At 56.7% G+C, this 14,799-nt stretch overlaps 1 protein-coding gene across 1 annotated transcript in view; it reads right to left on the bottom strand.

Moving 5' to 3' along the window:
• The window catches only part of VIPR1 (vasoactive intestinal peptide receptor 1), a 28,066-nt gene extending 13,538 nt beyond the window's left edge, over positions 1–14,528 (bottom strand). Inside the window, exons 1-2 of the mRNA XM_054729545.1 lie at positions 14,377–14,528; positions 3,408–3,516 (exon numbers count right to left, since the gene is read on the bottom strand). Of these exons, the coding sequence (XP_054585520.1) occupies positions 3,408–3,516; positions 14,377–14,454 (187 nt within the window). The 5' untranslated portion in view covers positions 14,455–14,528. The remainder of the gene's footprint in view (positions 1–3,407; positions 3,517–14,376) is intronic.
• Positions 14,529–14,799: the final 271 nt, after the last annotated feature.

Raw genomic sequence — 14,799 nt, 5'->3', positions numbered from 1 at the left:
CTGGCTTTGTTAGATGGCATTTAATGATAAATTACTGTCCTTCCTTCTTTTATGTTACAATTAGAACATCATTTTAAAAAATGAATGTGTGGCCCTTGCTGGTTTGGCTCAGTGGATAGAGCGTCGGCCTGAGGACTGAAGGGTCCAGTTCTATTCTGGTCAAGGGCACATGCCCAGGGTGTGGGTTTGATCCCTAGTAGGGGGTGTGCAGGAGGCAGCCAATCAATGATTCTCTCTCATCGTTGATGTTTCTAGCTCTCTTTTCCTCTCCCTTCCTCTCTGAAATCAATATATATATTAATATATATAAATCAATATATATACATATAAATAAAAAATAAAAAAATGAATGTGTCCTGATATCATTTTATAATAGTAAAGGAGGCATTAGACAATATATTTTTTTAAAAAGGAGGAGTTGTTTATGGTGGGTTGATGGGTATATTGGGGTTCAGCTAGTTCTTTTTTTTAAATATATATTTTATTGATTTTTTACAGAGAGGAAGGGAAAGGGATAGAGAGTCAGAAACATCGATGAGAGAGAAACGTCGATCAGCTGCCTCCTGCACACTCCCCACTGGGGATGTGCCAGCAACCAAGGTACATGCCCCTGACCGGAATCGAACCTGGGACCCCCTGAGTCTGCAGGCCGACGCTCTATCCACTGAGCCAAACCGGTCAGGGTTCAGATAGTTCTTGAGGAGTCTTCATAAAAGTCACAAAGCAACACGATGCGCCCAACTCAGCGAAACTGTGAAACGTGATGGGGGTGGTGGTCGGGGGGTGAGTTCAGAGGAAATCCTGCATCACAGGCTGTGTATTAGCCCAGGACCTGGGGGCGAGGGGTGCACAGTGGGGTCTGGAAGAGTCTACTTTAATAGGCAGAGGCAAATGCCATGGTTTTGCCTGTTCAGGGTCTGGGCGCCTCACAGGGACTAGGACTCCTCTGCGTCCCCTCCCCCGAGGGAGGTTTAATTGTCTCTTTGCAACCCTGCCAGTCCCATAGCTTTGTTCAGGAAACCCAACCCCTGAGCCAAAGTCAACGCCGGCGGAGCCAAGCCCAGCCCAGCCCGAGTCCGAAGGTTCCCGAGTTCCCAAGAAGGAGGCCTGGGAAGAAAAGGTGGAAGGACGTCCCCACGTGAGGAAGAGCCTCGGGACTCGGAGGCCTGGAGGGGCCGGCCGTGGGGAGGAGTACCTTCCAGGCCTGCAGCAGCCAATGGCAGCGGCCGCTGAGGCCTGAGGACACCTGGACCCCCAGGGCTGGCCCAGGAGCTCAGCCTGCCTTCCTCTGGGACCCTAGAACGCCTGCCTCACCCTGTCCTGAGGCTTCTGTCCTCACTGGTTCCCAGTCCCTCCTTCACTCCTGTGCCAACCTCTCCGGCGGCCACGTAGGGCCAGTCAAATCCTGCTGGCTGTGCAAGACCATTCATAACATCAGTCAACACTCCTGGAGCCTTTGTAAGTGGGAGGAGCGGCTCCCCGCCCTCCCCCCCCCTTTCAATGAACGACTTACTTAGCAGTCCCATTTTAGAGACGAGTTACTGAGGCACAGAGCAATTAGGGAACTAGCCCAGGGGCGGGAGGGCTTGCTCCCTCTCCAGCAAACCTCTTGCTCTCCTGTGCTGAATGGCTGGATGCTGATTCTCTGGGGAATTTTCTCTGTGGGGCTCTCTTTAGCCTCCCTGACGGCGCTGGGCTCCGGCGCTGGGCTCCGCCTCCACCAGAGGCAGCCCAGAGGAGGGAGACCAGGCCCTGTCCTTGGGGAGGTCACACTTGGCCTCAAGGAATCCCAGTGCCACCAGGCTGGGCGGTGAACTGTGCTGGGCACAGGCCAGTGGGCAGGGCAGGGGAGCCAGGGAGGAGAGGCCAGCAGGGGGACGTGGTCCGGGGAGCTTCCTGCAGGAGGCAGCAGGGTCTGGAGCAGAGAAGAGGTGATGGCCAAGAAAATGCTGGGCGTCTGGAGGCCCGTTGTCCTGGGCTGGGCCTGGACGTATTCTCTGTGGGTCTGCCCAGGGAGACCCCTCAGGCCCCACCACGTGTCACCAGGCCCACAGAGCCACAGGGCCCAGGCTGGCTGTGTGTGCCTGCTGGGGGCTGTCACCTAGCAGGAAGGAAAGATCAACCAGGAGCCTGGGGTGGGGGATGGTGAGGCAGCGTGGGGACCTCTGCCAGGTCATTTCATAGACCTGTGTGCACAGAGAGAGACACCCTGACTGACAAGCACTCCCAGACACACAGAACCACAGACACACATGCAAACATACATAAATGTATGCTCACTTGGACCCAGAAAGACCAGACACAAGTAAACACAGGCACAGAGACATGACTCGGACACATATGCATAGACATGACAGCGTATCACAGACATTCACACTCACACACACACACAGCACACCAGGCAGATACACCTGGGCACGTCCAGGCTACACAGACACACGCTCTGACACACAAAGACTCTCCGAGTCAGACATGGAGCTCAGACCCCAGAGGCACAGAAACAGAACCAGGCAGACACAAGCCGGGAGCACACACCTGCACCTGCCACTGCCTGAACATGCGCAGGGCCCCACACAAGGTCACGGGCAGACTCGCTGCCCACTGACCCATACCTGCCCTCCTCTGGATCCCTAGCTGGCTGCCTGGTGACAGGGTGTTTGCTGCACCCGACAGGCACCCTGTGCCAGCAATGACCTCATCAGGATCACGAGGGTGGCCGGCCCTTGGGGCCTGGGAGGGATGCAGGGGGGGCTAGAGTCTGGGGTCCGGGCCTCTCTGAGCTGTCCACGATCCGGATCGTACTGCTGGGGCCCCGCTTCCATGTCCCGGTGGGAGCATTGGCAGTGGGCAGTACCCCCGGACCCAGGCTCAGTCTCAGGGGCCCAGGAGACAGGAGGCCGCCCCTCCTTGGGCTGGGGGAGTGAAAGCTGTCGGCAAGGCTACTCACACTCACTGATGGTGCAGGAGGAGAGAGCCTGGGCACCAGGGCCAAGAAGGAAGGACCCGGAGGGGGCACATAATTGTCAGCCTCAGAGGCGGCAGGGCACTGGGGAGCCAGGAAGACATCACCCCACTTTTCCTGGAGAAGAGGGGTAGGGACCTCCGAATGCAGAGCTGGCTGCACTCACTTTTCTGAACCCCAATTTGTATACTCTCCTTAGGAAATAGCTGGGAGCTCCCCAGACTTGGGGTGGGTGATGGGAACATGGAGGTCTGTCGGTGCCTTCCTTCTTTGTCTGGCCCCCCAGCTTTTCCCAGCATCCTCTCCTCACCACCCAGCAGCCCCATGGTGCTGCCCCCTCCAACACTATGCAACGAGTGTGATGTGGACCTGGGCTCGCACGGTGAGAAGTGGGGCTCCTTGGGGGTCTGCAGAGCCCCTCTTCCTACGGGGGGCGGGGGCTCACCTGCTGTTTCATTCTCCAGCGGGTCCTCCTCCAGGCACTGCCTGCGCTCCGCCTCGATCATTTGCACGAAGTCACACAGCTCCTGCTTGGAGGCCCAGGCCCAGACGCTCTGCCGGACAGAGACAGGGAGGGGACCGTCAGCCTCGTCCATGGCCACATCCCATCCACAAACTCCCAGGAGCATGGGTCAAGCAAGGAAGGCCTGGTCACTGGACTGACCCGAGTTGCCGTCTGAACCCCAATCCCAACCTCGACTCACTCCCAATCCTCACCCCAGACCAAAGCGGGACCCTGACCTGGATCTTATCCAAAATGTGTTCATTGTCCCCAAAGCTTGATCTGCCTTGAGGACCCTGTCGTGGCTTCCTGGTGGCTCCCCAGCCGTGCTGTTTGTAACAGCTGTGCCTCTTTGAGGGTAGCACGGCCCACAGCGGTGAGAGGGCCTCTCCTTGGAGCCCAGAGCTGATCCACGGACTCTGCCATCGTCCGGCTTGGCGGGCCAGCTGGGAGTCCTCTGCCCCGACCTCAGTCCCTGTGACGGGCGGGGCCCAGCTAGTGCTACCTCATTACAGGGGCTGGACCCTGGCCTCCTGTTCCTGGAGCCAGACCTGGGAGGAATCCAGGAGCCTGGCTGCATCTTCCCGCCTGTCCCCATTCTAGGAGCCTGTGCTCAGTCTCCAGGTCACCAGCTAGGAAGGGCACACTAGTCCTGGTTGCCAGACCTCTTAGCTTTTGAATAATTCAAGCTAAGTCAGACCTACTGCTGGGGGTGGAGGGAGAGGAAGGTTTAAGGAAGTAAGGGAAGCTCTCCCAGGATGGCTTGCCACCCACCAGGCCTCCTCTGCCTCTGGAAGGCAGGGAGAAGCCTGAGCTTTCTCATCCCTTCCCCTCCGCTCCCCTGCACCCTACCTAGGGATCAGGGGTGGGGCCAGACCTGTGTGCCAGTGGAACATTGGCACTGGAGCCAACATGTAAGTAGGGGTGACGGATGCCTAGGAACAGCCAGAAAATTCAGGTCTGGGGAGCCGTTGGGTGGGGAAGGGCGGGTGAAGGCCTCCAGGGAGGAACTGCTGGGCCGGTGGCAGCTTCTGCCTGTCTCTTTGGCTTTAGGGAAGTGGCTGCTGCCCCTGGGAACCCCGTATCAGCTTCCTCATTTCTGCTTAGGGAGGGGAACGTCACAGTCCCAAACAGGGCATCGGGGGAGAGTTCAGCAAGGCTGTGCCAGAATCAGATTCTCAGTGTGTCTTCCAGCTTGTCCGCCCCGCCAGGGGACAAGGTCTTCACCTCCCTCGGCCTCAGTTTCCCTGCAGGCTAAATGGGCCTTAACTACCTCTCCGGATGACTGAAAGGGTTCTTGTAGTGGGAAGACACAGATTGGAGGAGTTCCTCCTTATTTCCTTTCTTTAAGAGGGTCCCCCATCTAGCCAGTAGGCACCAAGGGTGTGGCTTTGACCACTGTTCTAAGTGAGTTGACCCCCCTGAGGGATAAGTGCCCTGGGTGCCAGTGAGCTAGCTCTTCCCTGCTGCAGGGAGGGGGGTCCAAGCTGAAGCCTGACCATTCAGTGTCCAAGGGCCACACGGCTGAGTCCCTTCCCCCTCAACAGCTCTCTCATCCCCTGTTGAAGGCTTAGTGGAGCCTCATGGTCAGAGGTCCCCAACTTTCCCAGTATAGCACCACAGCTGACCACGCCCAGGTCCAAGGGAAAGACTCCGTGTCCAGGATATCTCCCAGACTCCCCCGCATCCAGACCTCACTCGCCCACGTGCCACAGGCCTGGGAGCCACAGTGACCTTGGCTTCCATCTTGTACCATTCGCTTTACCAGCCAATTGGAGTAAAGACATTAGCTGGTCAGTCATTTAAAACTTGGCACGTTGAAAGTAACACGGATCTGTTATGGAGAGGATGACGTTATTTGTATAACTTTCAAAGAAAGGACATGAGCCTTCCAAGGAAGTGCACTGTGATCCCTCTTTGGCGTTATGTGCTTCCGCTCTTGCCCATAGGGTTATTCAGATGAAACACTCCAGATGCTCTGTCCTAAGGGATCTGTGGCTGGCTCAGGCATGGGAAGAGGGGTGGCCAGATGGATCCCAGAGGTGGCCTCTGGAAGAGGAACCTGGGGACTGGTTACTCCAGGTTGTGTCCCACCATCTTGCTTGCTTGGAGTTCCCAAAGTCCCTTCCCAGCCTTGCCTGCCTCTCCTTCCCATGCTTACCTCTTATCTCCCACAACACGGATGGTAGTGGATCTATTGTTGCTGCCTTCTACCATCCTTTACCCTCCTCTGGTGCCATGTCCTCATCTCTATCTGGGAAACCACCTTCTTGCCCACTCCTAGTTCATGGGTTCTGATGATCTCCCTTCTAGGGAATCAACATGTGACCAGACTTGAGCCAGGCAGAGTATTCCTGGCCACAGTGTCTGGCACATGGCCCAAGTCAAAGCCAGGACGTTCATTCCTAGGACTCTGGATTAAGGAATTAGGCAAGTGGATTTGTTCTTTTCCATTGGACTGGAAACCTCAAGGGATGAAAGGGCTGGAGCTTCTGCTACCATCTTGTTGCCAAGTGGAACACAATGCGGTAGGGCTTTGAGTGCCACACAGCTCAAAGCAGAATAGAGAGACGGAGAAACACTGGGCCCTCTTGACATGATCGGCTTCCCTGGGCAGCCGTGCCTGAACCCAGCCCTGCTTCCGGCGGCAAGAATCAATACCTTTCTTTACAACTTGAGCCAGCTGAGTTTCTGTCTCTGTAACCAAGAGTCCAGACTTGAGCCCTGAGGACAGGACAACGGATGCCCTCACTTGCTGGGCCCTCTTAAGCTAGGGTGTGGCTGTTTGACCAATAACATTTCTTTTCCAATCACTGAGGGCTTCAGGGGATGCTTGGTGACTCCTGCCTGCCATCGTAGGGTGGAAGGATGTTGGGTCAACTTCTCTAGCCAGTTCTGCTGCCCCCCAGCAGCTCAGTCACTGAGCACTTCTACACAGGGAAGTAGGAGCCCCCAGAGTAACCCGGATCCTGCGGTGTCTCTGAATAAAGTGGGGGTGGTCTGGGAAATGAGCTCTGACTTCACCACAATGTAGTTGAGTGCTGGGCCCCATCTGGAGAAGGGTAGAGGAAACAGGGACCCAAAGAGGACCGAGGTCACCCAGCAAATGGACATTCCTAGAAGGGACCAAAATTTCTGAACAGTGGTCTGGACTACATCAATCTTTCTCCACCATCTCGCCTTGGGCCATCTGGTCAACCATTGCCCTTTGGGCCAAGGCAGCTCCCTCTAGCCCTTATCACTGAGGAATTCAGGCAGACTTTGGACTTCCTCTTCCACTTATTTCCCTACTCTAAACATCCTCATTATCCCTCTGGACTCCAGACGCACGAAATTGGAAAATTCCTAGCTGGATACAGGCAAGCCTGCTGATCCATGGAAGGGTTCCACGGTAGGATATAGCTGGGGTGTGGACTTCATAGAGAATGGGTAGTAGAGGTGGGAGGGTCTTTGGGGATGTGTAGGAGGTGGATAATTAGAGGTGGAGTAAGAACATTCCAGAAAGTAGGAGCTGTGTGTACAGAAGCATGGAGGCCTGAAAAATGCTGAAAACATTCAAGGTTGCAAGAAGCCTGGTGTGGCTGCAGCAAGGAGCCCTGGAGGCATCAGGAGACAAGTTGGGAGATATTGACAGGGGCCAGGCTTCATCAATTCCTGCCTGGACTGGTACAGTAGTTTCCAGTCCCAATACCGACAACCTGAGGGATCTTAATGAAATGTGTATCCCCATCCTCATTCTCCTGCTTCAAATCTCTGATGGTTCCTATGGCCTAGGAGTCAAAGCCCACACTTCAAAATGCATTCAAGGCCCTTCCAAAGCCCACACTTCAAAGCACATTCAATGCCTATCTTTCTCAACTTGTCTCCTGATGCTCCATGTGGAGAAGAGAAAGCAGGGCTCTCCCCAAGCCCTCACCAATTACTGCGCTGAGGTCCAAGTGAGCTTAGAGTCAGCCTGGCCTTGCAGCTGGGTTGAGGCTAGAGAGTTTCAGGACATACTGGGTCCCCAACACCTTCTCTATGACAGGAGTGCCTGAGCCCAGAAGAAGGGACCTAAGCAAGAGCGAGGGAGTCCATAGCATCTCTTCAGTCCTGATCCTCCATGTCCCCTGCCATGGAGTTGGCTGGATGTGGGGAGGTGACTGACAGAAAGTTGGCGGGAGAATCCTGACTCTCCGGTTGGGGTCAAGGATTAACCAAAGCTCGTTAATTCCATCTGCTCAGCTGAGGGCCCTCCTCTCTATCCCCATTGCCAGGGGCTTGGGAGAAACCCTGCTTTCTCTCCACATGGCGTTCCTGAGATTTGGGGCAAAGGCTGGGGAGGCTGAAGATGCTGGGAGTTGGAGCTGTTAGATGCTAGGGGCTCAGAAAGCAGGGAGGGCCCAGTTCACATGCTGTAGGCCACCCCCAGCTCCCTCAAGGGGAGTCTGAGACCACAGCCTTGAGCCAGAACCCCCAGCCTCATCCAGCCAGGAGGAGTCAAGGGAGACAGAAGCAGCATGCTGGGGGAGCACTTTTGAGGAGCAGCTGGACTCAGAGGCGATTACCATGCAGCAGGTTGGATTAGGTGAGACAGGAGGAAACTTCCTGCCTGCAAATTACCGAGCACTGGGAGCCACCGTGAATAAGGGGGCTTTTTCCTGCCGGGATGGGGATGGTTGGAGGAGTCTGGTGATTGGGGAGTAGAGGGTAGGGGGCTCAGGAGTGGTCCCACTTACCATTCCCCCAATACCATGTTGTATCCCATATTTCTTTAAGCCCACCCCAACTGAAATAACGGGGCAACAAAGAGTCCCAGGGGAAAAGTGAGGACCCAGAGAGAAGGGCACACAGGAGCACATCCCAGCTTCCCGGGCTACCCCCTTCATTTTGGCTTTTGTGTTTGCGTTGGTAAGGAGATGGAGATCTTGCGGCGGATGGGGAGGGGGAGGAGGAGCAGGAAGAGAAGAGGGTAGGGGTGTGTGTGTGGTGGGGGCACACGGGAAGGTAAGGCAGAGCATGGAATGCAGAAGTCACAGAAAGGAGGAGAATCACCCCGGCTTTGCAGAGGGCGTGAGAAGAAGAAGCTGAAATCAGACCTCCTCTTAGCGGGAAGGGGCACAAGGGAGACTTTGGGGGGCCAGAGGACGTGTCACCAGGTGATCTGGGAGGTGGCCACACCGGTACACACATGTGTGACAATGCCCGAGCTGTCACTCCATACTTGTGCATTTTACTAATGAAAAGCTATCTCGAAAGGCCCAGGGCAGCACACGGCACCCACAGCCGCTTTGGAAGAAGCAGTTCCCCTCAGGGAGACAGCAGAACCCAGTCAGGTCCACAGGTTTCTGGAATGCGTCTGTCTGCCACTTCCTGGATGGTGACCTCGGGCCAGCTATCCCAGCTCACCTGTCAATGGGGACAAGGACAGCACCGCCTACTTCCGGGGCTGTGTTGTGTCGAGGGCCACATGTCAACTACACTAGGGAACAACCAAGAAGTTAGCAGCAATTACCAACATGCCAGGCCAGCCCCTCATGCCAGACTGGCCTTCCTGGGACCCCAGCCTAAGCCCAGCCTTCATGCCCTGCGCAGGCTCAGGCAGGCAGAGTGTCCCACCCACTGACAAGTGGCAGCTGTGCCAGAGGAGGTTTCCAGCCTGGCAGTTCCCCTCACCCACTACGGTAGTCATTTCTCTCCCCTGCCCTGTATTTTTACATCCTTTAGCCCGTGGTCTGAATCTTCCCCTCTCTGCAAATCCATCCTTTGCCAAGCACGCCTCCGCCTCCGCCTGGGGAAGGCTGAGCTCTGGCTGGGAGGAGAGTGGAATGAGAACTAGTGAGTGTGGAGCGGGGTAGTAAGGAAGAGGCGGAGACAGAGATGCAGGTGTGGGCTTGGGGCGACAAAGAGCTTCCCAAGGCTCGCGGTGGTACCAGGACAAGGGCTCTTGCTATAGAGAATGCAAGCGAAGACGTCCAGCTTGGGGTTCAGCCTGGGCCCATCCAAGGGCTTTTCTTGCAAGGTCTACTTAGGGGCACAAGTCCTTCAGGATTTCTTTGCAGAGGATCACGGTGGCATCCCGAAGCAGGGGGCCGTGGGACTCCGTTTTAAATCCCTGCCCCTTGAGACTCATCTTGGGCACCCTTAGGACAACCCTCAGTTTACAAGCATGATGTCTGTGGGTGATGTTGGTGTCGGGGCCGCCTGCAGTGGGCTGGGCACCAGCACAGGGAGCCACAAGGTTGTGAGTCCTCGAGACACCAACACCGGGGTTGCTGGTGACCTCCTTCCCTCCTCTGATGACTCGCTGAGCAGGAAGAACTTGCTTCTAAGACAGTAAGGGGCATGTCCTAAAAGACAGGGACCCTCACATCATGAGCCCCATGAAAGGGGGTGCATATAAAGAAGGACCCTGTCCGGGGAAGCCCCTCGCTCAAGGCTCACGCACCCTGCAGCTTGCTCTGCAGTCCCAACACGACACAGGCAGGAAAGCTCTTTGCAATGAGACCAAAGCCCCGGGTAATATTGATGCCTGACTCAAGGGTTCCTGCAGAGATCTGAACATTAGATCTTAAGGAATCCTGTTAATTCTGTGAATTGTGATGATGGTATCATAGTTATAGAGGAAAATGTCCTTTGGTTTTCGAGATTCATTGTAAAATAATTTGGGGTAAAAGGTCTATATGATGTCTATAATTTATCTTAAAAATACTTCAGCCAAAAAAACAAATGATGCACCCTAGCTGGTTTGGCTCAGTGGACAGAGCGTCGGCCTGTGGACCAGAGGGTCCCGGGTTTGATTCCAGTCAAGGGCACATACCCAGGGTTGCAGGCTTGGTCCCCAGTAGGGGGCGTGCGGGAGGCAGCCGATCGATGATTCTCTCTCATCATTGATGTTTCTATCTCTCTCTTCCTCTCCCTTCCTCTCTGAAATCAATAAAAATATATTTTTTTAAAAATGATGCCAACATTAATTAAGGCTAAAGATTGTTAAAGCTAATAACGGTCAAACCTAGGAACTGGGAGGGATGAGTGCTAGAAATTCCTTTGCTGCCATTTTTCTGATGTCACTGCAAGAAATGGGTATTTCCATGTTTGTTACGCTATTCTCTCTAGGCATGTTTGAAAATTTCCAAAAAACCCCCACTAAGTTTCATTCTCTTTTTCTGAATATGTCTCAGGTATGTGAGGGTTTTCACACACAGCACATGTCACCATGTGCAATGACAACTGCATTGTGTAAGGAAGTCACTCAGGGGAGGCTGGAGTCTGGGAGGTTGAGCAAGAGGGACAGGGAGACAGGGATGGGGCTTTGTCTAGCCCCTGGCCCTATTCCTGCATCCACTGCCAGAGGGACCGCAGTGAGGAGATCGGGAAGGTGGCAGGTGCTGCCCAGGTCGGACTGCCACTGAGAATGCCCACCATGTGAGGAAGCCCATCACCTGTCACCCAGCCCTCCCCTACCTTGGTTTGGAGTCTCACACCCCCCTCCCAACTGTCTGGCCCTCTTATGAGCATACCCCGTTTCCACGACACCCACCTGCCCTGGGGACCTCTGGAGGGCTGGGCAGCTGTGGAGAGTCCCTAAGAGCCTAGAAGTAGATGGCTGGGGCAGCATGCCTATGGCGAGGTGAGGCCGCCAGGAGCAGGTGGCCAGCTACCTGCCTCATAGATGAGTTAGACCAGTGGTCGGCAAACTCATTAGTCAACAGAGCCAAATAGCAACAGTACAACGACTGAAATTTCTTTTGAGAGCCCAATTTTTTAAACTTAAACTTCTTCTAACGCCACTTCTTCAAAACAGACTCGCCCAGGCCGTGGTATTTTGTGGAAGAGCCACACTCAAGGGGCCAAAGAGCCGCATGTGGCTCGCGAGCTGCAGTTTGCCGACCATGGAGCTAGAGGAACCGAGCCTCCCCCAACCCCCGAGCCACTCCAGCCTCTCGGGGGGGAACCTAGGGGCTTCCTCCTTCTTCTGGGGTCAGGCCCATTGGTTCGGCCAACTGAGGCTGTTTCATGATTTCAGGTGGAAGGTTGGCCTCTTTCGTGGAACTCCTCCAGGGAGCCTTCCCTGACTGCTGCTCTCAGAGACCCGGTTCTGGGAGGCCGCACCCCACACCCATCAGGACGCTTCTTCCTAGGTCACTGGCTCTGTTCTTCCGCACCAGCCTGGGAATCTTCCCAGGTCAAGGCCCGGGTCTGCCCCTCCGCTGTGGCACCCCTCCCCCCACCTTTCGGCTGGGCATTGCCCAGAGCAGTTCTGCTATCAGGGAGGAGCCCCTGTGCCTGCTGTCCGGGGGGTAGGGGCAGTGGAAGCCTGACAGGTGGCCTTGGGGTGCACTTCCTCCTCGGAGACACTGGAAGTTTTCTTCCCCTGCTTTTGCTTCCCTGTTCAGAGATTTCCCCTTCCCAGGCTGAGGTCAGGGCACCATAAACAAAAGTGATAAGGCCTTGGGCCTTCAAACTGAACTTTGCAGCTGCCACTTTATGGCTCTGATAACGTTAGTCTCCCCCCCCCCCCCCCCCCACCCCGCCACCATCTTGAGTCCGGCTGGAGCAGGATTGCCTGATGTCCATTCAGTGCAGGAGCAAGTGGCTGGTGGGGAGAAGAAGAGGGAACTGGGGCCTCTCACTCCAGCCCGTCCTCACTCAGTCCTGGCTGAGTCCCTTCTCCTCCCTCTGTGGGCCCAGCCCTGCACTGGGCTGTGGTGGACATGGGAGGTGACACACCTCAGCCCTTGACCCCATAGGATGGTCAGAAGAGTCCAGGCTGGAAGGTGCAGGGGGTGGGGGAGCCTGAAGGGTGGGGTCAGAGGTGGGAGGGCTGAGTGGGCTGGAGCAATCAGGGAAGGCTGTCTGGAGGAGGAGCTGGTATTGGGAATAAAGTGAATAAGTTGTGGAAAGACAGGGAAGGGGAGGCATTGGAGGAGCCGGACTTGAACATCTCAGGAGGTGGGGGCAGACGTGACCTAGCTTGATAGGAGGCCTCATTAAAACCACTCTTCAGCCCTGGCCAGTTTGGCTCAGTGGATGGAGCATCGGCCTGAGGACTGAAGGGTCACAGGTTCGATTCCGGCCAAGGGCACATGCCCGGGTTCTGGGCTTGATCCCCAGTAGGGGGCGTGCAGGAGGCAGCTGATCGATGGTTCTCTCCCATCATTGATGTTTCTATCTCTCTATTCCTTTTCCTTCCTCTCTGAAAATCAATAAAGATAACAAAACAAAACAAAACAAAACCACTCTTCACCTGGGCTGAGAAGCCTCCAGGGATGGGGGAAGGGGTGCCAGTGGTGGCCCCAAGATTCCTGGTCCCTCCAAGGAGAATTTGAGTGGTCGGAGCCCAGGGTTGTAAGAGCCAAAGGGTTGTTGGTGATGTCTGGAGGCTCCATAACATGGAGGGGCTATAAGTGGTACGAGAGCTGTAGGGCAGGCGTCCTCAAACTACGGCCCGCGGGCCACATGCGGGTGTTTTTGCCGTTTTGTTTTTTTTACTTCAAAATAAGATCTGTGCAGTGTGCATAGGAATTTGTTCATAGTTTTTTTTTAAACTATAGTCCGGCCCTCCAGCGGTCTGAGGGACAGTGAACTGGCCCCCTGTTTAAAAAGTTTGAGGACCCCTGCTGTAGGGTTTTGCGTGCTCAGGAGGTGGGTCTCATGGCTGGAAGCGGGAGGAGGGGAAGCGCTCGTCAACGGTCATACGGTCTGCTCCCAGGACAGGCAATGAGCTCCCCGTCCCCAGGGTGTGCAAGACATCAGTTAGATGGAAGCACAGGTTCCTGTCCTGGTGGAGGTGACAGGAAGGGAGGTTATCATGGGATAGAAGAGACTTAGATCAACATACTCCACCCACCCACCAGCCGACCTGGAGCTGCTGTTGCCTGACCTGGAACCCACTTGGGTTTCAGGCCCTGCACAAGCAGCAACCCCAGATTCCTCAAGTCCTGGGGTAGGGGAAGAGAGAAAAATCAGCCTCAGCCCAGGTCTGATTGGTAGGGGACAGCTGTGGCTCCAGTGTCTTTGGGCCTCACTTTACCCATCGGCAATATGGGCCTGAGTAGATTTAGTGTCTTGAGTTCTTCCTTGATGTTAGAGGGAGATGATCCATGTGTCTCCTGCCTCGACTAGGATCAGCCTGGCAGCCTCGGTGAGCCACCCACAGACATCCGAGCACACCCACACATGGGGGCACGCTGGCACACATCAGGGGCATCCCCATCCCCATGGGGGTGAAGCAGAAGGGACAGGAAGAGGGAGACCACCGCTGGTTGGCGGTTTGCTCCCAGCTCAGCCTTCCCCATGCCAGCGGCTAGTCCTTTCTGGTAACCTCCCCCTCCCCTCACTGCCCATGCCTTCCACCTTTGGCTCCCTGCCTCTCACCCCTGCTAAGCGAGAAGGCACAGGAAAGGTCCGCTGGTCACCCACCTGATCCCCAAAGCTCCTGCCCAGGTCCTGGGGTCCCCAGCGCTGGATCTGGGCCGAGACGTCATTCCTCCACGTAACACACAACGCCCCACAGACACCCCTACACGGGCACCGCGCGCACACAGCCTCCCTTCCACCCACCGTCTACCAGACCGCCCATTTCAATCGACCACAGCCCCAGCGCTGCACCTCCTGAGCTCCCCCACTCCACGCACACCCGCGGCCACAGCACGGAAGGCGAGTGTGGATGGAGCCCGCTCGCATCCACTGCCCTCCGCCGGCGTCCCGATCGCCGCGCGGAGCGGGCTCCGGGCTGTGCGGTGAGGGACGAGGTGCGCCCGAGACCACGTCCCTCGGGTCCAGACACGGTCCGAGGCGGATCCGGGAGGCGAGACCCCGTGCGCCGCGCCCTTACTCCCCTCACCCCGGCGGCCGCACCAGCAGCCCGTCTCCCGCCGCCCCCACTCCACACCCAGCTGCCAGGATTCTGGGTGGCCCGGCGGACACTCACCGCGGGGCGGAGGGCGCAGGCGAGGGCGCCCGCCAGCAGGCAGAGCCGGAGGGCCGGCAGCGGGCGCGGCGGGCGCATGGTCCGCCTGGAGCCGTGCCGGGCGGCCCCGCGCCGGCAAAGGGCGGGCGGGCGGCGCACCGCGGTCGACGGCGGGAACCGGGCTGAGTGGCGCTGGCGCGGCGGCCCCGCGCAAAGAGACGCCGCTCGGGGCTGGGGGGCGGGACCCGGGGGCTCGCCTGACGGGCGGCGGGGGCAGCCAATGGATCGGCAGAGGCGTGGCCGCAGCGCAGGTGTGGGCGGGGCTGGGGGCACCCGGCGATGGGGAGTCCCTGGGTTCCCTCGGTCAGTCCCTAGTCTGCGGGCTTCGACCAGCCTTCGCCCCCTCGGACTGCGTCCCGGGAGTCTCGGGACCCGAACGCGCCT

This window comes from Eptesicus fuscus, chromosome 18 (genome assembly GCF_027574615.1).
Source record: "Eptesicus fuscus isolate TK198812 chromosome 18, DD_ASM_mEF_20220401, whole genome shotgun sequence".
Lineage (NCBI taxonomy): Eukaryota > Metazoa > Chordata > Mammalia > Chiroptera > Vespertilionidae > Eptesicus > Eptesicus fuscus.
This window is presented reverse-complemented; position numbering and strand designations above follow the sequence as displayed.